This window comes from Myotis yumanensis, unplaced genomic scaffold, assembly GCF_028538775.1.
Source record: "Myotis yumanensis isolate MYYU_CA2020_CCGP unplaced genomic scaffold, mMyoYum1.0.hap1 SCAF_1, whole genome shotgun sequence".
Lineage (NCBI taxonomy): Eukaryota > Metazoa > Chordata > Mammalia > Chiroptera > Vespertilionidae > Myotis > Myotis yumanensis.
Genome location: NW_027223752.1, coordinates 130,750,887 through 130,778,472, shown reverse-complemented (window position 1 = coordinate 130,778,472; position 27,586 = coordinate 130,750,887). Strand labels below are relative to the sequence as shown.

At 38.8% G+C, this 27,586-nt stretch overlaps 1 protein-coding gene and 1 pseudogene across 1 annotated transcript in view; one reads left to right on the top strand and one right to left on the bottom strand.

Moving 5' to 3' along the window:
- The window catches only part of MIA2 (MIA SH3 domain ER export factor 2), a 122,675-nt gene extending 95,430 nt beyond the window's left edge, over positions 1 to 27,245 (top strand). The window contains 6 exon segments of the mRNA XM_070431775.1: positions 4,334 to 4,492; positions 16,847 to 16,969; positions 24,830 to 24,888; positions 25,545 to 25,764; positions 26,809 to 26,954; positions 26,956 to 27,245. Of these exon segments, the coding sequence (XP_070287876.1) occupies positions 4,334 to 4,492; positions 16,847 to 16,969; positions 24,830 to 24,888; positions 25,545 to 25,764; positions 26,809 to 26,954; positions 26,956 to 26,982 (734 nt within the window). The 3' untranslated portion in view covers positions 26,983 to 27,245.
- LOC138998794 (cytosolic beta-glucosidase-like) lies at positions 7,015 to 9,903 on the bottom strand (annotated as a pseudogene).
- Positions 27,246 to 27,586: the final 341 nt, after the last annotated feature.

Below are 27,586 nucleotides of genomic sequence, written 5' to 3'. Positions count from 1 at the left end.
TAGAAAAGTGTGTTATAATAGAATACTTTTGGTCAAGTACTTGATGCATATCTTTTTAAATCATATTTTTGACTTCTTTAGAACTCTGTTTTATGCTACATAATATAAAACTTTATAAAGTATATAAAATAACAATATAACAGCATAAAGTTGTACTTTAATGGAATATTATTAGAATATAGATTTTTTTACTTCATTATCATGACCTTTTTATTGTAGAAAATCAAAGTGAAAGAATCTTATTTTCAGTGTTGAGGAATTCAGAATTGCTCTTTTTTTTTTTTTATATATATTTTATTGATTTTTTACAGAGAGGAAGGGAGAGAGATAGAGAGTCAGAAACATCGATGAGAGAGAAACATCGATCAGCTGCCTCCTGCACATCTCCTACTGGAGATGTGCCCGCAACCCAGGTACATGCCCTTGACCGGAATCGAACCTGGGACCTTTCAGTCCGCAGGCCGACGCTCTATCCACTGAGCCAAACCGGTTTCGGCAGAATTGCTCTTTTGTACACAGAATTTGATGGTAACCTTAAAGGAGACCTAAATCATTTGTCAGTACTTTGCAAAACCAACCTAAGATTGTCTGTTTTGTTATCCCTTTATGTGTTATTTTGTTTGTTTGTTTTTGTTAATCCTCACCTGAGGATATTTTTTCCATTGATTTTTAGAGAGTGGAAAGGAGGGTTGGGGGGGGCGGGAGGAGAGAGAGAGACATCGATGTGAGAGACATATGATGTGAGAAACACATTGATTGGTTGCTTCCTGCACCTGCCCCTGCGGCTGGGATCTAAACCTGCAACCTAGGTATTGCCCTTGACTGAGAATCAAACCCGAGACCCTTTGAGCCACACCAGCCAGGGCTCCTTTATGTGTTTTACAATTTGAGAGTTTCAGAACTACTTCAAGTCCCTAAGTATTAGTTGCTGGTCTTTGTGCATTTACCTCATCAGCACTTACTCTGGTGTTACCTATGTACCTGGAGTACTCCTCCTTTTATTTTCTTTATTTTTATTGTCACTATTACAGATATCTCTATTTTTCCCCTGTTCTGCCCCCCTCCACCCAGCCCCTGCCCAGATGGAGTATTCCTCTTTTGATCTCTCACCATATTTTGTTCACTTTGTCAATTGCTTTAACGTTTTCCCTGAATTGTAGCAAATTTCAAACATATAGAACCCTGTCTGTTCCAAAATCAAAAGTCAGGTTTTTAGCCCCAAGTCTGTGTTTTATTGGAACTGATAGCATTCTTCACCAGGGTCATGTCCCCATTCCCCCTTTTTGCCAGTGATTTTAACATATTTACTCTGAGGTAGGAACAGAAAATAATGAGACCGAGTAAAAACAAACTAAACACAACATAGGAAGACTCTAATATTAAAATGGGTACAATTCATTAAAGTAGCCTCTCAGAGAGTCTGTGTATTTCCCTGTTGAAGCTTCATAATGAAATATTTTGGGAACACTTTCTTTGGAATTGCCTTCAAGAATATGAAAGAATCAGTTTCCTACTTTATGTTTATGAGACATTCTCTCTGCCCGTTTCTTATTTATATCCTGTCCCCATTACCAGTTTGCTACACATAGCACTGGTCCTTCCTGCTTCCTAGTCCCACAGCAGATGGACCCACAGCCTGGGGATACTTCAGAGAGAGTCTTCACTGATATTGGCTTTGAACTGAAAGCTCCTAGGGAAGGAGATTGAGTTGCAGGTTGACACTTGGAGCTCTAAGAAAGCTTTGCTTTAATTTCCCCCCAATTTTTTGCCTTGGTTTAGAGTAAGAAATATATTTTGTATCATGTCATATTACACACCAATATAAATGTAATTGAAATCAGTTACATGAAATAGTACTTATTAATATTTTCAATGCTTTCTGAATTTTCTATTCAGTTCTATTCCATTTCATTAAAAAAAATAGAAATTAAGACTAAATTAAGACTAAATTAATTTCATGCACCAAAATGGGTTGTAGGCAGCAATCTTAAAAAGAGTGCTCTAGAAATAAAGGTATAATTGGCTAAATACAAATGAGAAGCACTGGAAGTTGAATGATATAAGTCAAGGATTGCTTGTAGTCAATTTAATATTTGGAATAAGAGTAAAAATTACCTTTGATTTCTCCTCTCCTATTTCAATTACTTTTCTCTCCTTCTTAATTACTTTAAAGATATGATATGTTTACATGATTTGCAAGGGTGTTTTACTATTTGTTAGAAATGCTACAGAGAAATTAAAAAAAAGTGTAATGTTACAATGTATATCCTGGTTACCTGCATAAATTAACAACAGTCTATTTTAATAAGTAAATTAATAAAAAGAGACGCCACAGAGATTTTAGATAAGTAATCAATAGGCCCTAAGAGAGTTGCTTTGTACTGAAAGTTTCTATGACCCACCAAAGAAGGATGACCAACTCCTTCCTTTTTTCACCTTTTAAAATTTGAAAATTTGGGTGAGATATATGTTTGAATAAGACTGAGTATAAGGAAATAATATTTTTAGAATAAATTGTATAAAACATTGGGTCTGAATGAAAATTTTTAACCTTTGGCAACTTAAGTTTGTAATATTCACCTAGAAATAAATCAGTTGGCCTATACTTGGTCTTCTGGAAGTAAACAATCAGAAGGAAGCCTTTGAATGTCTCCTTTAAAGATTTATGCTTCACCGTAGAAGAATTTAGCCGAATTACTCTTGCACATTTCTACCAATTCAGTTTTCTGCTTTCCCAGCTTTTTTTTTTTTTTTAATGAACTGATTAGAAGGATGAACAAACTAGAAGGAAAGATTTGGGGAATTTGGTAGAATGTACAGCTATAAGGAAAAGAGATAGTTGACCCTCTAGCATAAAAGTCACTTTTCCACTTGATTCTACAAAAGAGTAGCTAAACATTTTTTTTAAAAAGATTACTATATATTTTAAAGAAGAGAAAGCTTATGCTGATTTGCACAAATTATCAAAAAAAAGTCAAAATAATTTTTGTTTCTTTTTATTAAAGGAGGTTTTGAAATGTGGGAGGTTTAAAAAATGTGTTTATTTTCTTGAAAAGGAACAAACTTTTATTTTTTGGGCAATATAATTTTGACCTCATTTACCCCTCAATGATGGATAAATGAGGTGTTTAATATATTTTGTTATTTAGTATTTAAATATTTTTTATATTTGTCTTTTCTTTTCAATTTTTGTTTTGTTTTGTTTATTGTCCCCAGAGGATTTTTCTCCCTATTGATTTTGATTTTTTGGAGAGAGTGGAAGGGAGAGATGGAGGGAGACAGAGGGAAATATCAATGTGAGAGATATGACAATTGGTTGCCTCTCGCACTCGCCCCATCCAGGGCCAGGGATCAAACCTGCAACCCAGGTATCTGCTGTTGATTGGAAATTGAACTCAAGACCCTTCAGTTTGCCAGCTATGCACTAACCACTTAGCAACACCAGCCAGAGGCTGTCTTTTCTTTTTTTAATTGCATATGGGTTATTAATTTAGGTACTATCCTTTCTATAGTCATAAGAAGGGAACTTTAAAGTCTTTTCCCTCCTTTATTAATTAATGTAGGCATGATAGATTTTCTCACCCAAATTAATATTATCTTGTTTGAAGTGTTTTGTTCCAACAGTGCTGTTGTTTTTGAAACTCTTGTTTTAGACTTGCCTTCAGAGCTGTGAGCTCTTTTTGAAGGTGAATTTGACATTTAGAAATAGTTATAAGCCATTTACAGACAAATTTACCTAGTGATACAAAGTTTGTAATCAGATTGGTTAAAATCATTTGGGGGGAGAAGTAGAGTCATGTTATAACACTGAGATACAATTCCTTGAGTGGTTTTAAGGTTAACCTAAATATGTTTCCAAAGAGTTTTTCTAAGAAATACTTTGAGTAGTTGCAGAATCATTGAAATATGTATATTGTCCCTAAGATGACTGTTTTAAATAAATCATGCTCTTTGACTTGGTAGATTAGTTTAAGCAACAAAAACTATTTTATAATTATGTTTTTGCATCTGATACAGAAATCTTTACTTTGCAACTTACTTTCTACTTTTATCTTTTAGACATTATTTGTAATATAAAATTTAACCACTGACTTTATATGTAAAACTATTATAACATTTACAAACAAATTTTATAAGCAAGTGCTTGTTTATGCACATGGCAAAATTGTCCTAGAAATGGCTTTGGTAGGATAGTGTTTTAGTCTAATGTAGTTTAGGGAAACTTCGGAATCTGATCGTTTTCACTTTTTAAAAACTGTCTGGATTTTATTTGATGATAGTTCTCATAATACCTTTTTAGATAAAACAGAATTGTATTTTTTTCTTTAATTAGGCTCAAGAGGCCCAGGGAATCCTCAGGACCATCTGATTACTAATGAAAGAGGAAAATCAAGCTACGATAAGTCAGCTGATCCTCACAGGGAACCTTCTGACACTGGGTCCCTTTCACCTCCATGGGAACATGATCGTAGGATGATGATTCCTTCATCCGGTATGGGAAGAGTATAGTTATATTTATATTTGAAAGTCAACCAGTATATGCAACATACAGGAATGGAAGAAAAGAGTACATGTGTGCCCTGTCTTAAGAAAAACTGTGATAGGTGTACCGGTTAATAATGGCGGATTTTGTAATCAAAGAAAACATGGTAATTTCAAGAGAAACATCAAAAGTGCTTTATTCAAAGTAATGTCCATCGCTAGCTACACAGTTTCCCCATCTTTCAGGTAATTTGTGGATACCGTCCCAATAGAACTTTTATTTTTTGAGGCAAACCATTCAGGACCCAATTTTCCACTTCTTCGTATGTTTTGAAGTGCTGCTCTGATAGTGTGTGTGCCATTGATCGGAACAAATGGTAATCTGAAGGAGCAAGGTCTGGTGAATACAGCAGTGGGGGGAGGGGGGCGTTAATACTTCCTATACTTCCCGGGCAAGATCTTTTAACATGTCTTTAACTGGTTTTGAAGTGTGTGATGGAGCGTCATCATGAAGCAAAATTACTTTGCCATGTCTTCTGGCCCATTCTGGTCATTTCACGATCAAAGCGTGGTTCAAATTGATTATTTGTTGTTGGTAGTAATCAGTTTTAATGATTTCACCTGGTTTTAGAAGCTCATCATACACCACCTTCCTGATCCCACCAAATGCAGATCATTGTCTTCTTTCCAAAGCGATTTGGCCTTGCAGTTGATGTTGATGGTTGACCTGGATCAACCCATGATTTTGTGCGTTGGGATTCTCAAAATAAATCCACATTTCATCGCCAGTCACAATTCGATGCAAAAAGGACTTTCTTTCGTGCCGTGGAAGCAACATTTTACTGATGACTTTTCGGTTTTCCATTTGTCTTTCGTTCAGTTGATGTGGCACTCATTTTCCGTCCTTTAAAATCTTTCCCATTGCTTGTAAATGGTCGGAAATTGTTTGCTGAACAACATTTAATCTTTCTGCAAGTTGTTTTTGAGTTTGACATGCATCTTCATCCAATAATGCTTGTAATTGTTGGTCTTCAAGCTTTTTCAGTTGACCTGGACGTTCTTTGTCTTTCACATCGAAATAAGCACTTTTAAAGCATTTAAACCAGAATTCACAAGTATCTTGAGATGGACCATGTTCACCATAAGCTTTCCGAAGTATACGATAACTTTTTCTTCAAAATAATGAATTAAAACTTCCTGCAAATGCTCTTTTTTTGGCACGAAATTCAACATTTTTAAGCGTAAAAATATCTATGATAACACCTTCAGCAAATTTGACATATAAAGTTTTGAAGCTTTCTGTCAATACAACAAAATAGCATACATATCAAATCGCATATATATCAACATATGTGTAACTCCATCTGTTTAAAAAAAGCACATTATTAACTGGTACACCTAGTACTTTGTTCTTTCTCTAGTTGTAGGACTTCCATTCAACCAGATTTCAGGCAGTTCTGAATGATGGTTGTTCTCTATTTTAGTTGTAATTTTGATGTGGTTGTGGAAGGCGGTGAGTACCAGTGTTTACCTACTATCTTGTTTTCTCTCTCTTTGTAGTTCTTTGATTATTAGTGAGCTTGAGTACCTTTTCATGTTTGTTAATCATTTGTGTTTCCTTCTTTAAATCGACTGATCCATTTTATCTCATCCTTAATAGGAATTTTTAGTATCTTTTGAATACGGCTCTTCTGTCTTTTGCAAATATTTTCTCAATTCATTTTAGTGGATGTTTCAAATTATTATAGATAAGCTAACCCTTATAAAAATAATCTTTATTTTTATAGAATATTGTTTTATTTAAGACCTATTCCTAGATCAAAAAGTTATTCCTTGTATTTATCTAAAAATTTAAAATTTTGTTTTTTAAGCCTTTAATCAAGATTTTATTTTTGTTTTAGTATTTAGTGTGAGGAGGTATTTTTCCCCATTAGATAGACATTATTTTATTTTATTATTTATTTATTTTTTTATAATAAATGGTCAGCTATTAGAGTTGCAAATCAATAATATATATTGCATTATTTTTTCTAGAAAAATTTAAAGAATTTACATAGAAGTTTCTAAGTCTATCTGATTTCTTTTTTTAAAAAAAATATATTTTATTGATTTTTTACAGAGAGGAAGGGAGAGAGATAGAGAGTTAGAAACATCGATGAGAGAGAAACATCGATCAGCTGCCTCCTGCACATCTCCCACCGGAGATGTGCCTGCAACCCAGGTACATGCCCTTAGACCGGAATCGAACCTGGGACCTTTCAGTCTGCAGGCCGACGCTCTATCCACTGAGCCAAACCGGTTTCGGCTGATTTCTTAATATAAAAATCAATTTCAGTGTTTTTCTTCTCTTTTTCTAAAAGCCCCATTGATCCAAATGCACAGAAAGGAAACACCATCATTAAATATATCCCCTGAATTACAAATTCAGACTTTACAATCACGGATCAGCTTGGAGGACCTGTTGGTTACAAAGGCAACGTGAGGTTGTCTGAGGGATCCCCAAAGCAGATTTCTTTGCAAACAGAGAGGCCTCTTCTCTGGGTGATATCACCCGTCTATCTTTTCTATAGATGTTCCTCTACTAAGCCATAATTTCTAATGACCTTGGCATACTCCTTGGCTGATGTGTAAGGGACTCTGGGTCTAGTCAGGTCTTCAAAATCAATGTGGAAGGAACCAAACCGCATGCTGTAACCCTGGTTCCACTCAAAGTTATCCAGAAGAGACCATGCGCAATACAATTGAAGGTTGACTTTATCAAGCTGGATAGCTTTGAACGGTTCCTGCAATGTCTGTCTGAAATACTCCCAGCGTTGAGTGTCATCAAGAGATGTGGGGTCCCTGGGGAAACCCATTCTCGGTGATGTAAATTACAGGGTTATTATACCTATCCTTAATATATTTCAGTAGTTTTTATATTCTCCACGGCACCACATAGACCCAATCCACACTTATCCAAGCTGGGTCTGGAAAAATGTCCATCTCCACACCCTGGAGAACACCCAGTTCTCCTCTGTTGTTCTCCCAGTACTTGACGAGGCGACTTGAATAATATTACACAGCAAATAAATCAACTGTGCCTTTGATCATTCTCTTCTCTTCTGTAAATTCTGGAAGCCTTGATGATGGATAGCCTTGATTTTTACTCATGGAGGCGATCTGGGACTTGACAACTTCTGGATAATCACCATCAATAAAAATGGGTTTAGCAAAGAAATGCAAGTGGAAAGCCAGGGCTCTTTTAGCAGCTTCCTGGTCAGACACTGAACTGGGATTTGCTGGTTCCACCTAGCCACAAAACAATGGTAGGGACACCATACCCTTCTGCTCTTTTTGGAATTAGGAAGCATAGCTGAGCCAGGCTCTGGGATGGGCCTTAATCAAATTATGAGCTGCCTCATAGCCTCCAGTTCCTAGGTGAGGTGTACCAGGAGGAAATGCACCCAAATCATATGCCAACAGGGCAAACAAATTAGGCTTATTTGTGGTGATCCACTGCTTGACTTGATCCCCAAATGTCTTGAAGCAAAACCAGGCATATTCATCAAAGGATTCAATGAAAAAAAAAAAAAAAGGATTCAGTGATTGTGTCTGACAACCAACCTCCTTGGTCTTCTAAGGTCTGAGCCAAATCAAAATGGTAGAGAGTCACTATGGGCGTAACCCGATTTGCTAACAAATCATCAATAATCTTGTTGTAATAGTCAATTCATAGGTAGGAAGTGACATAGCTGGCACTTAGCCCTGGTACATGGACTCCAGATGCCTTAGTGCTAACCTCTGTGCTAGTTCATTAGCTCCATGAATTCAGCTCCTTTATGGTAATGAAACCTGTTGTCCCATCAGGTAGCAGACGTGACCAGGAAAGAGAGAAGCGGTAATGAGTCAATCCAAGCTGTTTGGTACATTTCAAATCCTCCTCCCACAGAGTGTAGCTGCCATGAGCTACATTGCCAATCTGGTTCTTAAAAACTCTCTCCTCCGCGGAAACCGGTTTGGCTCAGTGGATAGAGCGTCGGCCTGTGGACTGAAGGGTCTCGGGTTCGATTCCGGTCAAGGGCATGTGCCTGGGTTGCGCGCACATCCCCAGTAGGAGATGTGCAGGAGGCAGCTGGTCGATGTTTCTCTCTCATCGATGTTTCTGGCTCTCTATCTCTCTCCCTTCCTCTCTGTAGAAAGTCAATGAAATATATATAAAAAAAAACAAAACAAACAAACAAAAAAAACTCTCTCCTCCCTGATGGTTGAATGTGTCCCAGACATGTTCCATCTGCATCCCAGCCTCCTCATTAACTCAATGTACAGTATTTATAACTTTAACCCTTTGTATGCCATAAGGTCTATAGACGCTTTAAAAAATCATTTTTCGTGAGAATTTTCAACTGAAAATATTCAGTAACACCCGAATTGTAATATATTTGTTTTTATAATATTTATTGCAAGTTGATTTTTTAAATTAAATTCAAAATATCGTGGCACATGGGGATGGTTTCCGTTTTGGACGCGTGGCAGTTAACTTGTTAAAATATGCTTTTACAATAACATGCACGAGCCAGTTATGTGTTCTGCTGTCCTTGATCCCTGAAGCTGACTGGTGGCAAAGGAAAAATTATTGCATAGTGCTGCCACATAGCAGGATTTCATGGTTCATTATCTGAAGATCTCCCAGTTGGTCAAATCAGGCAGGCGCTTGCTCAAAATGAAGATAGACATTATTTTAATACTATATATTAGATCATCAATTTAAAATATCACTTTTATCTTAAATCTCCATATTTGCATAGCTCTGTTTCTAAACATTCTTTCTATCCTATTGGTTTCTTTCTTTTTTTTTTTTTTAAGATATTTTTATTGATGTCAGGAGGAAGGGAGAGAGAGAAACATTAATGATGAGAGAGAATCATTGATTGGCTGCCTCTTGCACATCCCCACTGGGGATCAAGCCCACAACCCGGGCATGTACTCTGACTGGGAATTGAACCATGACCTCCTGGTTCATTGGTTGACACTCAACCACTGATCCATGCTGGCAGGGCCCCATTGGTTTCTTTATTCCCAAGTCATCATATACTATTGGTCTCTATTCCTGAGTCATAACCTATTCATATAATTGCTTTTAGCAACTACTTTCAGGAAATGTTTCTTTTTATTCTATTTTAAATTTCTTAATTATTAGATTTTCTTCACATTCTGTTTTCTTTCTTAATATTTTATTTTTATTGTTGACAATATTACAGATGTCCCCCATTTACCCCCTATGCCCACCTCTACCCAATCGCACCCTCCCCTTCTTCTGACTCTCACCATACTGTTGTATGTGTTCAATGGCTATGCATATATGTTCTTTGGCTAGTCTCTTCACCTTTTTTCATCCCATCTGCCCCACTTACCTCCACTCTGACATTTGTCAGTCTGTACCATATAGCCATATTTCTGGTTCTATTTTATTTGCCACTTTATTTTGTTCATTAGATTTCACATATAATTGAGATTATATGATATTTGTCTTCCTCTCACTGGCTTATTTTGCTTAGCATAATAATCTCTAGGTCTGCCTATGCTGTAGCAAAAGTTAAGAGTTCCTTTGTTTTTACAGCCCTGTAGTATTTCCATTGTGTAAATGTACCACTGCTTTTTATCCACTCATTTGTTGATGGGCATGTGGGCTATTTCCAGATCTTGGCTGTTGTAAACAATGCTGCTGTGAACATAGGGGTGCATATCTTTTTGATTGGTGTTTCAGGGTTCTTAGGATGTATTTCCAGAAGTGGGATTGCTGGGTCCAAGGCAGTTCTATTTTTAATTTTTTGAGGAAACTTCATACTGTTTTCCATTGTGGCTGCACCAGTCTGCATTCCCACCACCAGTGTGCTAGGGTTCCCTTTTCTCCACATCTTCGCCAGCCTATTTTGTTTGTTGATTTATTAATGGTAGCCATTCTGGCAGATGCGAGGTGATATATTGTAGTTTTAATTTGCATTTCTCTGATGATTAGTGACATTGAGCATTTTTTTTTCATCTGTCCACTGGCCATCTGTATAACCTCTTTGGAGAAGTGTATATTCAGGTCCTTATCCCATTTTTTAATAGGATTGTTTGTCTTCTGGTGTTGAGTTGTATAAGTACTTAATGTGTTTTGGAAATTAACCACTTATTAGATGTAGCATTGGTAAATTTGTTCTCCCATGCATTGCTCTCTCTTTTCATTTTATTGATGGTTTCTTTTGCTGTGCAGAAGATTTTTAGTATGCTGTAGTCCCATTTGTTTATGTTTTTCCTTTGTTTCCCTTGCCCTAGGACAGTGTTCGGCAAACTCATAGTCAACAGAGCCAAATATCAACAGTACAACGATTGAAATTTCTTTTGAGAACCAAATTTTTTAAACTTAAACTCTATAGGTAGGTACATTGTTATTAACTTAATTAGGGTACTCCTAAGACTTAGGAAGAGCCACACTCAAGGGGCCAAAGAGCCGCATGTGGCTCGCGAGCCGCAGTTTGCCGACCACTGCCCTAGGAGATAGATTGGCAATAATATTTCTATGAGAAGATGTTTTCTTCTAGGATTTTTATGGTTTCACGACTTACATTTAAATCTTTTATCCATTTTGAGTTTATTCTTATGTATGGTATAAGTTGATGGTCTAGTTTCATTTCTTTGCATGTACCTGTCCAATTTTCCCCAACATCATTTATTGAAGATAATATCTTTATTCCATTGTATGCTCTTGCCTCCTTTTTCAAATATTAATTGACCATAAAGGTGTGGGTTGATTTCTGGGTTCTCATTTCTGCTCCATTGATCTATCTGCCTGTTTTTATGCCAGTACCAGGCTGTTTTGATTACAGTGGCCTTGTAATATAGTTTGATATCCAGTATTGTGATCGCTCCAACTTTGTTTTTCTTTCTCAAGATTGTTGCCTCTATTCTGGGTCATTTTAGGTTCCATCTAAGTTTTTGGAATATTTGTTCTAGATCTGTGACATATGCCATTGGTATTTTAATAGGAATTGCATTGACTATAGATTGCTTTGTGTAGTAGTATAGGCATTTTAATGATTTTATATCTTCTAATCAGTGAACACAGTTAATGCTTTTACTTACTTGTGTCTTCCTTAATTTCTTTCTTCGATGTCCTATAGTTTTCAGTATAGAAATTTATTTGTAGGTATCTTATTTTTTGTTTTTGTTGTTACAATAGTAAATGGGATTGTTTTCTTAGTTTCTCTTTCTGGTAGTTTATTATTCGCATATAAAAATGCTATCAATGTCTGGATATTGATTTTCTATCCTGCTCCTTTGCTGAATGCATTTATTAGATCTAATAGTTTTTTGGTGGAGTCTTTAGGTCTAGTTTCATTTCTTTTCACGTACCTGTCCAATTTAGGGTTTTCTGTGTACACTATCATGTCATCTGCGAATAATGACAGTTTTACTGTACTTCCTCCTTTCCAATTTGGATGCCTTTTATTTCTTCTTCTAGTCTGATTGCTGTGGCTAGGACTTCTAGTACGATGTAGAATGATAGTGGTGAAAGTGGATATCCTAGTGTCCACTTTCCAGATTATTAAAGCAGGTATTCAGGGAACAATTGCAGTCCAAGATGTGTTTTGGAATGAAAAGAGATTGAACAGCGTTGTTTAAACTAGACCTATTGATTTTTATTCTAATTCTTAGTTTATGAAACTGCTTCAGAATGCCCTGTACACCTATTCCCACCCTTTATTCATTTTCACCCACATCCTATGTGCCATTCTCTTGGTCCTTCCTGGATGCTAAAATGAGGTGCTAAAATGAGGTCTGTAGCTGAGCACCTGCTCCCCAGAAATAGCTCTCCATTATGGAAAGGGAGTATGAGTCTATGGAGGGCAACCAACTGTCTTGGCCATGAGGAGAGAGCCAGGCAGGTGCCTGGTCCTGTGTGTCCTCAAGTCTGCAAAGCAGGGCTTAGCATAGTCTCTTCTCCAATCCCATCTCTGCTTTGGCAATGGGTGTCGCTTTCCCAGGTGACCCTGCTTCTCCCCTAGTGGCAATCTTAGGTCCTTGTGAAGATACCCCTCAGGTACAGATTTCATGGGGCTCTCAGGTCGCTTTTGCACCTTGATCTTCTCTAGAATCATTTCTTATTCTTTCAGTCAGAATCAGATAGGCCACCTCTCCTGTTATTTGTATGCCTCTTTACTAAGGCACTGATCACATTGTGTGTATGTGTTTCTGTTATTAGATTAAGAGCATAGACTGTATCAAAATCAATGTTGAATCACTAGTACCTGGTACATAATAGGCTCTGATAGATTTAAGGAATGGATTATTTTTGGCAATAGAGGGCACCATGGGTATATGATTTATAAAATAGAAAACTTATAGCAAAATTTTATATTTCTGAAGTTGGTGATATTGTGGTGATGTATTTTAGAAGCAATATTCTGATATGGTGTCTGAGACCTGAATAAGAAAGAGTTGTGAGGTTTTCAGGTTTGCTTATTTTATCCCTTTGCCCAACTCTATCATTTAATTGATCCCATGTTGTGAAGTAGGAAGGGAAAACTCAGTTTAGTTCTTGGTCCTTGGTCTTTTCTTCCTTGGGGCTAATTCAGACCCATTGAGACAGCTCTTTGCTAAGATTCTGAAAGGGGGGAGAAAATGAGCCTTCAAGCCTATCTATATCTTTCTCTCCTAAGTCACATCCCTTAACCCTTGGGAGCTCATCCTATATAATAAAAGCCTAGGTGGCGTCGCACCTTGCGCCATGTTCCACAAGAAGGCCGCCACAAGAAGTCCACCATGAAGATGGCTGCGCGCACAGTGGAGGAGGGGCCCGGTGGCCGCTCCGCAGGGTGAGGCCTGGGGGTCCTGTGGCTCCACGCAGCGCGGAGGAGGCCAGTCCCGGTGTCTCCGCTGCCTCACACGGATGAGGCGGGTCCTGGCGGAGGAGGCAGGTCACGGCAGGGGAGGGCATTTGTGGGCGATCAGGCCAGCAGGGGAGCAGTTAGGAGCCAGTGGTCCCGGATTATGAGAGGGATGTCTGACTGCCCCTGAGGGGTCCCAGATTGGAGAGGGTGCAGGCTGGGTTGAGGGACACCCCCCCCCCCCCCCGTGCACGAATTTTATGCACCAGGCCTCTAGTCTATAATAATAAAAGTGTAATATGCTAATTAGACCGGATGTCCTTCTGGACGACCTTCCAGATGAACCTGGGACTGCGAGGGAAGCCTGGGTCCCAGGTGCCTGCCACAGCCGGATGGAAGTCCAGATCTCTGGTGCCTGCTGGCGGCCGGAGGGAAGTCTGGGTCCTGGGTGCCAGAGGGAAGCCGGTGCCGGCAGTTGGGGAAAGGAAGGCCTACTCTTGCACGAATTTCGTACATTGGGCCTCTAGTTAAATATAATTCTTTCTCTTGATGCCAGATGATTTCTTGGCTTTGTGTCAGAGAGGCATATCAGTAAGGTCCCATGTGACGGAGTCAGATGAGGACTGACATCTTTACCATTGTATGGAGTTCACATTATGAACTTCCTAGGACAGTTATGAAAGGTAGTTTGGCTAGACCACCAACTTACACCATACACAAAAATAAACTCAAAATGGATAAAGGACTTAAATGTACGACGGGAAACCATAAAAATACTAGAAGAATCCAAAGGCAACAAAATCTCAGACATATGCCCGAGCAATTTCTTCACTGATACAGCTCCTAGGGCATTGGAAACTAAAGAGAAAATAAACAAATGGGACTACATGAAAATAAAAAGCTTCTGCACAGCAAAAGAAACCAACAACAAAACAACAAGAAAGCCCACTGCATGGGAGAACATATTTGCCAATGTTATCACTGATAAGGGTTTAATCTCCAACATTTATAGGGAACTCATACAATTTAACAAAAGGAAGATAAACAATCCAATCAAAAAATGGTCTAAGGACCTAAATAGACACTTTTCAAAAGAGGACATTCAGAAAGCTAAGAGACATATGAAAACATGCTCAAAGTCACTAATCATCCGAGAGATGCAAATCAAAACAACAATGAGGTACCATCTTACACCTGTCAACAAATCAACAAACGACAAGTGCTGGAGAGGATGTGGAGAAAAAGGAACACTCGTGCACTGCTGGTGGGAATGCAGACTGGTGCAGCCACTATGGAAGACAGTATGGAGTTTCCTCAAAAAACTAAAAATGGAACTCCCATTTGACCCTGTGATCCCACTTCTAGGAATATATCCCAAGAAAACAGAAACACCAATCAGAAAGGATATATGCACCCCTATGTTCATAGCAGCACAATTCACCATAGCTAAGACCTGGAAACAGCCTAAGTGCCCATCAGTAGATGAATGGATTAGAAAACTGTGGTACGTCTACACGATGGAATACTATGCTGCTGTAAAAAAGGAGTTCTTACCATTTGCAATGGCATGGATGGAACTGGAGAGCATTATGCTAAGTGAAATAAGCCAGTCAATGAAGGAAAAATACCACATGATCTCACTCATTCATGGATAATAAAGACCATTATAAACTTAAAAAAAAGAAAAAAAAGAAAGGTAGTTTGGGGCTCTTTGTCCAGATCTATAAGGATAGGAGAGAGTCATACAATTCACCATCTTTGACCTTCCCATATTTTTGGACTTGGGCAAGTGCAAACCTAATCTATCCAAAGTCTACCATCACCTATCAAAGATGAGATAGACTACCTGTTTTATTTCATGAATGATGATAAGAACCCAGGAATGACCATTTTGCCATCTTAACTCCTGGGGACAAAGTAGGGTGGCTGTTGAAGCTCCTGATTCAGAGTCTGTGCCCAATATTGCATCGATCCAAATGTCCTTAATCTGAGCATTATGAACCTTCTATTTATCTATTGCATCAGATATCTTCCCCTTTAGTTTTGGAAGGATGCTAAATTCCAAAATATTGAAGTTTCTGAGAATGTCATCACAAATGACCTCTGAATAGTACTCTTTCTGCTTTAGTGACCATTTCTTTTATCATTGTCTGTACTGTTATATATCTTGCTATACTGACAAAATATTCTATTTTTCTTTCTTTGCTAGTAGCTATCTTTTCAAAGTCTCTCTATGATATTTTGTTGTATGCACTTCTATTATTAAATTTAAAGTTAAATGAATATATATAACTAAATTCTGTTCATATACAGGGTGGGGCAAAAGTAGGTTTACAGTTGTATGGAAAATAGTACAATAATCAGGGGTCCTCAAACTACGGCCCGTGGGCCACATGCAAATACAAATATTGTATTTGTTCCCATGTTGTGTTTTTACTTCAAAATAAGATATGTGCAGTGTGCATAGGAATTTGTTCATAGTTTTTTTTAAACTATAGTCCGGCCCTCCAACGGTCTGAGGGACAGTGAACTGGCCCCCTGTTTAAAAAGTTTGAGGACCCCTGATCTATATATATGAACGCCTAAGCGACTGTTACGGCAGAACGACCAGAACGACTGGTTACTATGACGCACACTGAGCAGGCAGGCAGGCGAGCAGTTAGGGGTGAGCAAGCATAGGCAGGCAAGCGGTTAGGGGCGAGCAGGCAAGCAGGAGAGCAGTTAGGGGTGAGCAAGCAGGTAGGCAGGTGAGCAGTTAGGGGTGAGCAGGCAGGCAGGCGAGTGGTTAGGAGTGAGCGGTCCCAGTTTGCGAGAGGGATGTCTGACTGCTGGTTTAGGCCTGATCCCTACGAATTTCGTGCACTGGGCCTCTAGTAAATAATAATAATACAAGAATCAACTCAGGGCACTCTCCCTCCAGGTAGCATGCCATGCCTTTCCTTCCCTCTTTTTCCCCATTAGCACTTATCTCCTAAACTTCAAGGGACCCCATGAGACTTGCAGTAAGTGGAGCAGTGGGCAGCAGTAACTCATCCTGGGCTAGACCCCTGAACCTGTTTCCAAGGCCGCCTTTCCTGACTTCCCAGTGAGCCAAAGCAGCCCAGCCTAGGTTCTCCGGTTGCTTATTCTACACCCTTCCCTGTTTCACTGTCCTAAGTGTGTTTTTGTTGTGGTCAATAAATTCTTGCCTGCTTTTCTAAAAATAAAAAAAAAGATAATAAACTCTGTTTCATGTATCCACAATTGTAAACATACTTTTGCCCCACCCTGTATTTTAATTTACACATTATAAATGAACTTTTAAAATCCAGTGTAGCATATCATGCTTGTGTTTACTACAAAAGCAAATAGTTATTGCTTTTAGTGCAATATGTAATTTTCCTAAAATTCTTTACTATTGTCTACCATATTATCTTTTTAGGAAGCAAGAGAAGTCTCTACGTTCAATATATTAAACTTAAGTAAACTTTATTTATTTTTTTTCTAAAGAGAATGTTTTAAAACTTGTTTTGTAGGCCAACCTTATTCTGATCCAGCTCTTCCTCCACAAAGGCAAGACAGATTTTATTCTAATACTGGTAGACTCTCTGGACCCGCAGAACTCAGAAGTTTTAATATGCCATCACTGGATAAAGCAGGTAAGAAATACTTGTGTGTATGTATTAAAAATACTTTTTAATAATGGTGGCAAATTAAAGAACTAGAAGCTGAATAAAAGACCATATAATTGCTATCTGTGGTAGCCTTAAGGCCAAAATCTCTTTCTTGTTTTTATGTTTCTTGTTACTTTGTACACATCCGTGGCATCTACATATATTTGGTGATTGGTTTGAGCACCATAGGTTTACTCTGTGAACCTATGAAGGAAAATTTTACTCTGTTTCATGATTTTCTAATTTTTTCAGTACACTTACATATATCCTGTTTAGTAATCAGGGAAATTAGGCTTATGTGAATGGATATGTGAAAATACACCAGAAAAATAATTTGAGTATATGCTCTGTTGCTGGTCTAATCAATTATCTTATTTAAACATTTTGTACTTAGATTTAACTAACATTTAATGAGGAACTTATTATTTTTCAGGCATTCTTTTCCTTAAACCACCTCAAAGCAACCCACTGGAGTTAGGAAATATATATATTACATATATATCCAAGGTATCCATCAGAAGTATATAACATTAAGAATATAAAAAGATTAAAACATCAGTAGAAAGTTAATATAAATATATTGGTAAATGTTTTCTTAGGAAAGGGTATATGTTTGGGGGGAAGGCATTATTTTTTTTGAAGTGTTTATTATTTTAGAAAAGTTTTTTTGAATAATAAGCAAAGAAGTAGACCTGTGGCCTGGATTTCTATTATTTATAATAATAAAAGCATAATATGCTAATTAGACCGGACGTCTTTCTGGACAAACTTCCAGACGAAGCCAGGGCTGCAAGGAAAGCCCGGGTCCTGGGTGCCTGTCGGTGGCCAGAGGGAAACCTGGGTCCCGGGTGCCTGCTGGCAGCCAGAGGGAAGTCCGGGTCCTGGGTGCCAGACGGAAGTCAGTGCCGGCAGCCCGGGGAAGGAAGGCCTACCCTTGCACGAACTTCATGCATCAGGCCTCTAGGTAGTTATAATTAAATGAATTATTTTTGTTAGGTTTTTGAAATTGTTTTCCCCCATTAATTCAAGCTTAATAGAATGAAAATCCTATATAATAAAAGCCTAGTATGCTAAGTGTCTGGTTGTCCGTTCAACCAATCAAAGTGTAATATGCTAATGATATACTAAGGCCCCTAAACTGCTCGCTATGACGTACACTGACCACCAGGGGGCAGACAGTCGACTGGTCGACCAGTTGCTATGACATACACTGAGCACCAGTGGGCAGACGCTCTGACTGGTAGGTTAGCTTGCTGCTGAGGTCCAGCCGATCGGGACTGAGCTAGATGGGCTGGACATACCCTGGAGCCCTCCCGTGGTCCCTCCCCGGCCCCAATTGTGCACCAGTGGGGTGCCTCAGCCTGGCCTGCGCCCTCTTGCAAACTGGGACCCCTCGGGGGATGTCAGAGAGCCGGTTTCGGCCCGATCCCGCAGGCGAGGCCGAGGGACCCCACTGATGCACAAATTCGTGCACCGGGCCTCTAGTATATGTATAATTAAAGTAGTGCTATTTAAAAATTTTTACATGTTCATTTTTGGGGGTATTTGAACAATATTTGATTAAGCACATATTTATTTATTTATTTATTTATTATTTTTTTTTAAATTAAATCTTTATTGTTCAGATTATTACAGTTGTTCCTCTTATTTTCCCCCAGTTCCCACCCAGTTCCCACCCCACCTTCTGCCCTTACCCCTGCCACTGTCCTCATCCATAGGTGTATGATTTTTGTGTAGTCTCTTCCCGCACCTCCCACACCCCTTCTCCCCTGAGAATTGTCAGTCCACTCCCTTTCTATGTCCCTGATTCTATTATATTCACCAGTTTATTCTGTTCATCAAATTGTCTTCTTAAAGGATACCTTTCAGCATTTCATATAATCCTGGTTTGGTGGTGATGAACTCCTTTAGCTTTTTCTTATCTGTGAGGCTCTTTATCTGACCTTCAATTCTGAATGATAGCTTTGCTGGATAAAGATTACTTATCCAGGTTGTAGGTTCTTGCTATTCATAATTTTGAATATTTCTTGCCACTCCCTTCTGGCCTGCATAGTTTCTGTTGAGAAATCAGCTGACAATCGTATGGGTATTCCCTTGTAGGTAACTAACTGTTTTTCTCTTGCTGCTTTTAAGATTCTCTCTTTGTCTTTTGCCCCTGGCATTTTAATTATGATGTGTCTTGGTGTGGTCCTCTTTGGATTCCTTTTGTTTTGGGTTCTCTGCACTTCCTGGATTTGTAAGTCTATTTCTTTCACCATGTAGGGGAAGTTTTCTGTCATTATTTCTTCAAATAGGTTTTCAATATCTTGCTCTCTCTCTTCTTCTGACACCCCTATAATTCAGATGTTGGTACGCTTGAAATTGTCCTAGAGGTTCCTTACACTATCTTGATGTTTTTGGATTCTTTTTTCTTTTTGTTTTTCTGGTTCGGCGTTTTTTGCTTCTTTGTATTCCAAATCTTTGACTTGATTCTTGGGATCCTCTAGTCTGCTGTTGGGTCACTGTATAATATTTTTTATTTCAGTCAGTGTATGCTTAATTTCTAGTTGGTCCTTTTTCATATCCTCGAGGGTCTCACTAAATTTATCAGTGGTTTCTAGAAAATTCTTGAAAAACCTTATAAGTGTGGTTTTGAACTCTATATCCAGTAGTTTGCTTTCCTCCATTTCTGTCATTTGTGACCTGTTTCTTTGTCTCCGCATTTTTTATGCTTCCCTGTGTTGATAGAGTGGCTTTGTGTGCTAGGTGTCCTATAGGGCCCAGTGGTTCAACCTCCCCAATTACCTGAGGTGGACACTCTTGGTGCACCCCTTTGTGGGCTTTGTGCACAGTCTTGTTGTAGTTAAGCCTTGATTGTTGTAGGTATCACTGGGAGGAATTTACCTCCAGGCCAATTGGCTGTGAGAATCAGCTGTGGTTATGGTGGGAGAACTTCTGTGCTGGAGACACTCTTCTGGGGCAAGACTTGCTTCAGTGGGGCTTTGGTGCTTGCTGAGTCTGCCCCCTGAGTGTGTCCCTTATGGATCTGAGGAGTTGTAATCTGTATGGTCCACTCTGACCACTGGGTATACTGGCTCTTGGATCTCTAAGGAGGTGCTAATTTAGCCTCTGCCTGAGGCTACCAAGCAGGAGCTACAGAGAGATCTGCAGATTCCTTTTCTTTGTTTGGAGTTTGCAGGTGCCTAGATGAGGCCCAGCTGTGAAGCAATGCAAGCAGCTGTGGGGCCTTGTGCCTTCTTTTTGGAAGTTCTGGGTCTCTCTGACCCAGCTGCAGTTAGTTAGGTAATTTTAGATCTCAAAGGGCCAGCCCATTCATATGCAAAAACCTCTGCACACAGCTTGGGTGGGGCGGGGTCCCAGGAAATCAACAGGGTCTAGCAAACAGCTATGGCTGATCATCAGCCCTGCCCTAAAAGGCCCCGGGTCTCACTGTTCCGAGGTAGTAGCTGCAAGCACCTCTGAGAGAAAGCTGCCCTTGAGTTCTGCCTGATGCCACACAGTCCAGTTTCTCCCTGTATGAGTCTGGGTCCCCAGAGACTCGCCCGTAACAGTCAGGAGCTTGTGTCTCCCTCCCAATTGAAAAAGACAACCGTGTCCTCAGTTGCCAGCCCTTTCCACGTGCGCCTCCGTACCTCTGCACTTTATTTCCACACCGCACCTCCTGTGAGTCTCAGTGTGCTTTTCTCTTTCCTTCTAGTTGTAGAATTTCCACTCAGCCAGCCTTCCTGTGGTTCTGGATGATGTCCGTTTTGTCTTTTAGTTGTTTTTTTGAAGTTGTGTGAGGCAGCAATTTCCGGTGTTTACTTATGCCGCCATCTTGGTTTTCTCCCCGAAGCAGATAATATTTAAATGCTTATTGTTTAGAAGGTGCTCTGCATGACATTGCAAATTATATATATAATAGAGAAATATGCTCATTAACAGGACATTGGGTGTGCAGCGTTGGGGGCAGGGCAGCAGGGGCCTCCGCGCACCTGTACTGGGGGAGGGCCTGATCAGCAGTGGCCGCAGCTGCTTCAAGGGCCGGAGAGGGAGGCAGGGCCAGATCGGAGGGTGGGCAGCGCTGCGAGATTTTAAATCATGGGCTGGGCTCCTAGTATAATTATAATAAGGTACAGTTTACTATAACTATATTAGTAATTAAATAGGGAAGAAAGACATGTATCTCTAATACTGGTGAGAATAGTAAGTCTCATTAGAGAATATGCTGTGTTCATGCTCATCTAGTTGAAGGGTCAAGGAAAAGTCCATGAAGGAGGTGCCATTTGAGCTGCTGTTGAGGGAATTTGAAAAATTAATTGGGAGGTGGGGTCTGCACTAATAATAATGAACAGCGTACAAGCCAAACAAAAAGAGAAAAATAACAGCAGGAGTCATTTGATTAATGGCTGTAAAACTGAGATATTAATCACTTGACAAGGCCTCGTGAGGACTAAATGAGTTAATGTGTGTGGAAGTGTTTTGTGAGCAGAAAAGTTTTATATAAACGTAACATATTACCATTGCTTTGTCAGTATTTGGTATTTACATAAAGGAGAATGGTGAGAGACATGGTGGAAACACATTGACTAACGCTAGTGCTCAGTAAGCATTCATTGAATAAAAGTGAATTATCGCATTTAATTTTCACAATGAACCTATGAAGTTGACACTAGTGCCCTCACTTTGTAGGTAAAGAAACTGAGGCTCCAAAAGGTACACAAGATCTCAGGATAGGAAGTTTCTCAGGCAGGATTTAAACCCATGTCTGTCTGAGTTAAGCCATGGTCTTGATCCCTATACTTTATTGAAATGAGAGGGTAATTGACCCAGCCATTGATGCACTAAATGTATATAGAATGCTTACTGTATGGCAGGCATTGTGGAAGTTGCTCTATTTCAGGGGTGGGCAGGAGCTCAGCATTCCTTACACCTTGAGGTTTAGCAAAGGTATATAGCAGTTGCATGACAGTAACAAAAATAATGGGTACATAATGTTATGAGAGCATATGGAGACTCACCAAGATGAAGCGTTAGTATTTTGAGCATGGGACAGTCGAGACAATCTTGGAGGAAGTAAGCTAAGAACTAAAGGAGGAATTAGCTGGACCAAAAGCATGGTGATAATGATTTAGAAGAGAATAGCATCTTTAAAGATTTAGAAGTAAGAGTGCTAAGTAAGTTATGGCTGCAACATCGAGTGTGAGTCCAGGAATATTGAATCAAGTGGTGAAGAGGTCAGTAGTGCATAGGGTTTTCAGGGTCTTGCAAACCTGTTCAGAAATGTGGACCTTATTCACAGGATAAATACATTAAAGGATTTTAAACAGGGAAATAATATAATCAGACCTGCATTTTAGAGGAATTACTGTGATTGTGTTATGGTGAATAGATTTGGAGGGAGTGATTAAGATTGGAGACAGGGTAACTTTTTAGGAGACTTATGATAGGAATCTACATGAGTGATGATGGTGATTAGCAGGGGGGATAGATAAATGGGACTGAACAGAGAAAATAGAATTGGGAGGATTTAGGATTGAAGGCATGTGGGAGTGAAGAAGAAGGAATCTTGGCTGTGTCATTTGGGCCATTCATTGTTCTGAGACAAGGAACAAGGAACAGCAGGAAATTTGACATAAAGATTGTAAGCTACAGTTTGAAGTTACAAAATTAGTAGCACCTGTAATATATGTGCATGAATATTCAGATTGGCAGTTCAAGCTTTCAAGTCCTAAGGGAAGTAGCTAGATGGGAATTGCACATCTGGAAGTCAGCAGTAGTAAACATCAAATTAAAGCTGTGGCAGTAGAGGGGGTTTCTCAAGGAGAGAATTTGGATAGGCCAGAGGTGGAACTCTGAGGAGATCACCATCTAAGGATGGTCCACGGTAGTGATTCCACCAAAGAGACTGAAAAGCAGCAGCTAGAAAGAAGAGATGGATAGAAGGAAGGATGGTAACACAGAAATTAAAGACCCAGAGGATTTAAAGAGGGAGGAGTACCTGGCTGATGTGGCTCACTGGTTGAGCATCGACCTATGAACCAGGAAGTACGGTTCCATTCCGGTCAGGGCACATGCCCAGGTTTTGGGTTCAGTCCCCAGTAGGGGCTGTGCAGGAGGCAGCCAGTCAGAGATTCTCATCATTGATGTTTCATTCTCTCCCTCTCCTTCCTCTCTGAAATCAATACAAAAATATTTAAAAAAATAAACAGGGAGGGAGTAGTCAACAAGGGTGAGAAATAACATAAGGACTAAAGGGTCTATTTTAATTTGCAAAAAAAGACTTTTTGATTTTGGGGAAAACAGTTTCAATAGAACGGTTGATGTTGCAAATAGATTCCAGTAAAATGAGGAAAAAAAAAAAAGGGAGGAATTCTGAACAATATATATAGAACAATTCTTGATTGTTAAGGGGAGAGGTAGCTAGCTGTAGGGGAATTCTCTTTTTCTGTCTCACTTTAAAAAATATTTTTATTGATTACAGAGAGGAAGGGGAGAGAGAGAGAGAGAGAGAGAGAGAGAGAGAGGAAGAAAGAAAGAGAAAGAAACAGAAACATCAATGATGGGAGAGAATCATTGATTGGTCCCTCCTGCACACCCCCACTGGCGATCGAGCCCACAACCCGGGCATGTGCCCTGACTGTGAATCGAACCTTGACCTCTTGGTTCATAGGTTGATGCTCAACAACTGAGCCGTGCTGGCTGGACTGCAGTCTCATTTTTAGATAATAAGTGGGAAAGACTTGCAAAAAGGGAGGAGCAAGGCAACAGAGAGAGGAAAATCCCTGAGGAAGCTGGAGGGGAAGGATTCTGAGCATAGAATCAGGGTTATAGATTGTTTAGAAGGATCCTTTTCCATTATAATAGGAGGAAAGATCATAGGAATGTAGCTGCTTTTATATTTATATGTTTGATTACAAAAAGTTAAGGAAGTTTCTAAGTGACTGGTATTGTAGGTTTGAGGAGAATGGAGGTTTGAAATTGCTGAAGGAGAAAACCGGCTTAGAAGACACACAAAACTAGGCATAGGGCAGCTGGAAGTGTAGCTGGAGATCTATCAGCCTGGAGTGATGCCAGTGTACTCGGCTTTGGTTGATTTTACCCCCAGAAGTGCTAAGTAGCTCAGGTGTAAGAAGAGTGGAATCAGAATTGGATTAATCTAGGCTGGAATGTTCTCAGAGACTAAGCAGTTCTTGATAACATAGTTCAGGAACACTTATTTAGAAACAGTGGCTCAATTCATGGGGAATTGAGCCTGCAGCCAAGGTACATGCCCTTCACTGGAATCGAACCCGGGACCCCTCAGCCCACGGGCCGACGCTCTATCCACTGGGCCAAACTGGCCTGGGCACTAGTCTGTGCTTCTTGATGGAGGAATAAAGAAGGATGGATAAGAGGGAAGAAAAGAAGGAGCAAAGGAGAGAGAGAGGTAAGAAAGGAAGGAAGGCTGGAGAAAAGGAAGGAAGGAAGGAAGGAAGGAAGGAAGGAAGGAAGGAAGGAAGGAAGGAAGGAAGGAAGGAAGGAAGGAAGGAAGGAAGGAAAGGGAGGGAGGAAAGGGAGGGAGGGAGGGAGGGAGGGAGGAATGGAGGGATAGGAAGGCTACTTCCTAGAAGTCTCCTCATGATGCTGCTTGTGGCAGGATTGCCTTGGGACAAGCTGCCGTGTGCCTTTGTAGAACGCTGAGTCTACCGAAATTCCCAGGGACCTCAAGCTGCTCTTGTGGCCCTGATACAGGGTGCTGGTGTCAAGCTGGTTTATGTGCTGACAAGGGGAGTGGGAAAGTGTCAACATCCTTTGTGATTTGGAGCTATTCTAGGAATGGGGTGACAAGTCATGTATTTTTCATAGTTTAACTTTTATGTCTAGATGGGCCAAAGTCTTCAGAAATGGAATCCAGTGGAAATGATAGCAAAGACGATCTTGGTGTAAGTACTGAAAATGGAATTTTATTCATTATTTAGGAGCCTTCTAATCTCTTGGTTTACTAGAATAGAAATTTAGCTAGCAATCTATTTTTATATATAAAGCAGTTTCATTCATTTTGACAAATATGTGGACTTCCTACTTAGCATTATAGCTATTTCTTTTCTGGAACGTACCTGATGGTGAGAAAATACAACTTACAGACGGTAACGTGTCTACAAACAAGAGGCTTGAGTTATTGTACTATAGTTAAACAAGAATTTGGATTTTCCCTCTTGGACTTGTATTTAAATGTTTTAAAGTACACTTTTGTTGCTATGTTTACAATTTTGGTCTTGGCCACCTTATGTTGAAAATACAAATATAAGCATCTTTTTTCAGTAGGTACTTGATAAAAGAATGTATATTTTGTATTCTTGGTCTATTCTATTATGTCTTTAGTCAGAATATTACGTTGTTGGTTCTGTTGAGTTAATAAAATGTTTGGATGGCAAAAATCCATCAGATAAAAAAGTCTTTTTTCTGGAGCTTTTTAAGACTTAATCATGAAGTGCTTTCTGCCTAGGTGCTTCAGGCTTTCTAAGCTTAAGATTTTTAGGAAAATGGTTGTAAATTTTGCTCTTATTTTTAGTGACTGCCATATGTCAATTTGTTATAGAATTTAAATGTGCCTGATGCATCTCTCCCCACCAAAAGTGAAGCAGCTGGCCCTGGCTTTGCTCCTCCAGTCAGAGGCCCATTGTTTCCAATGGATGCAAGGGGCCCGTACCTGAGAAGAGGCCCTCCTTTTCCTCCACCTCTGGGAAGCATGTATGGCGCTTCCCATGATTATTTTCCTCCAGGAGACTTTCCCGGTCCACCACCTCCTCCATTTGCAAGTATGCTTTTTTTTTTTTTTAAATTGTGTTTTATAGAATAAATAAGATATATTAAGTCTACTTCCTATACATGTAGTAATACAGTGGAGGAAAATCTTTCTCACATTCTGTGAGTATACCATTACTTTTCAGTATTGGGAAGGCAGCCAACCATCATAGACTGTAATGAGTTTCAGCTTGATTCATCTCAATACTGTGGAAGAATTTCTGTATTTCACTTGTCAAGAAAATCATTGGCTTTTTGCTTCAGTCTGATGTTAAGACTGAAATTATTTGTATCTTATTTGATAGAAACTGGTTACTATGCCAGTTAGTAAAAATAATTACATTTTATATTTTAGCATTAAAATTACTGGCTAACATTTTAAAAGTCATTTTTTAAAGTTCTCATTTAAAACTTAAAATGTGTTTGGACTAATTGTTGAATTTATTGAAATTCTTTCACAGCCTCACATCAGAAAAATGGAATAATTTGTGGCTTTTGTATCTATACATTGCCATTTAGAACTGTAGTTTTCTATAGAATAAGTACATAATTACCAAACACTAGGCAGAAGCCTATTATTTCATGGTGTGATCATTGCCTTCCATCATTCCTCCTGTATGTTAAGGTGTGAATTAAAATTAACTTCTTTTGGGGAATTTTAAGACAGTCTCTGATATAGCTGTAAATGTCTTACGATAATATCAAGTTGGAACTGGGAATTACTGCTCTGAATTTTCAGTCCAGTGAAAATTGTATTACATGGAAACTTTTTAAAAGTAAGTTTGTATAGTTTGAAGTAATTCTTTTTTAAAAGTGTTAAGATGTTAGATTTTCAATAATACAAAATTTGGGTCTAAAATTTATGATATTCCCTTTAATCATGTGTAATTGAAGAAAGTATGTTTTTTCTCAATGGTGTAAAAATTTGTTAGATCAAGTAATAATTCTGCTGTCAATTTTTGAATGTAAAGATTGGAAGTTATAAGCTAATGATTTATTAGGGCTTCAGTACAGGTGGTTAAAGTTAAAAAATGTCTTTTATTAATCTTTTTGAACAGTGAGAAATGTCTACTCACCGAGAGCTTTTCCTCATTATCTTCCCCCAAGAGCTGGATTTTTCCCTCCACCCCCTTCCTCACATCCTGAAAGTAGAAGTGAGGTCCCATCAGGGTTGAGTCCACCTTCAAATGAGCCTACTACTGAGTGAACATCCAGAACCACAAGAAACTTGACAATATTTTTGGTCTCTCTTCAAAAGCAATTATTTTTCTTTATTTTATTTTTTTAATTAAAACAATTGGGGTGACATAAGATTATATAGGTTTCAAGTGTACATTTCTATGATACATGACTATCAAAAGTAATTTTGATTTCTCTCATTTTCAGTTTAAGTAACAGCTGTTACTTAAGTGACTATACTTATGCTCAAATTGGAGCTTAATGGAACTACATTCTCAGGATAGTATTTTGTAAATAAAGATGATTTAAATATGAATTTCATGAGTAAATTATTTCCATTTTATTTTATTCTACATAGTATAATTATTTTAATTTGGTTAACGAATCCACTATCACATAAACAATAATGGGAGTTTCCTTTATGTGATCTTGCAATTGGGGATGTTTTAAACCCCAAAGGCTGTGTCTTTATGCCAAGAATTGCATTTACTGTGGTTACAGACAAATGTGAAAGTAAGTTATACTTCATTAAATAAATTTTAATTGATTTAAAGACTTGTTTGACATTGATAATAAAGTCAGCTAGTTTTTTCATAAATATGATTACATTAGTTTTTTTCTTTCTCCCAGCAGCTTTGAGGCTCACAACTAATGCTT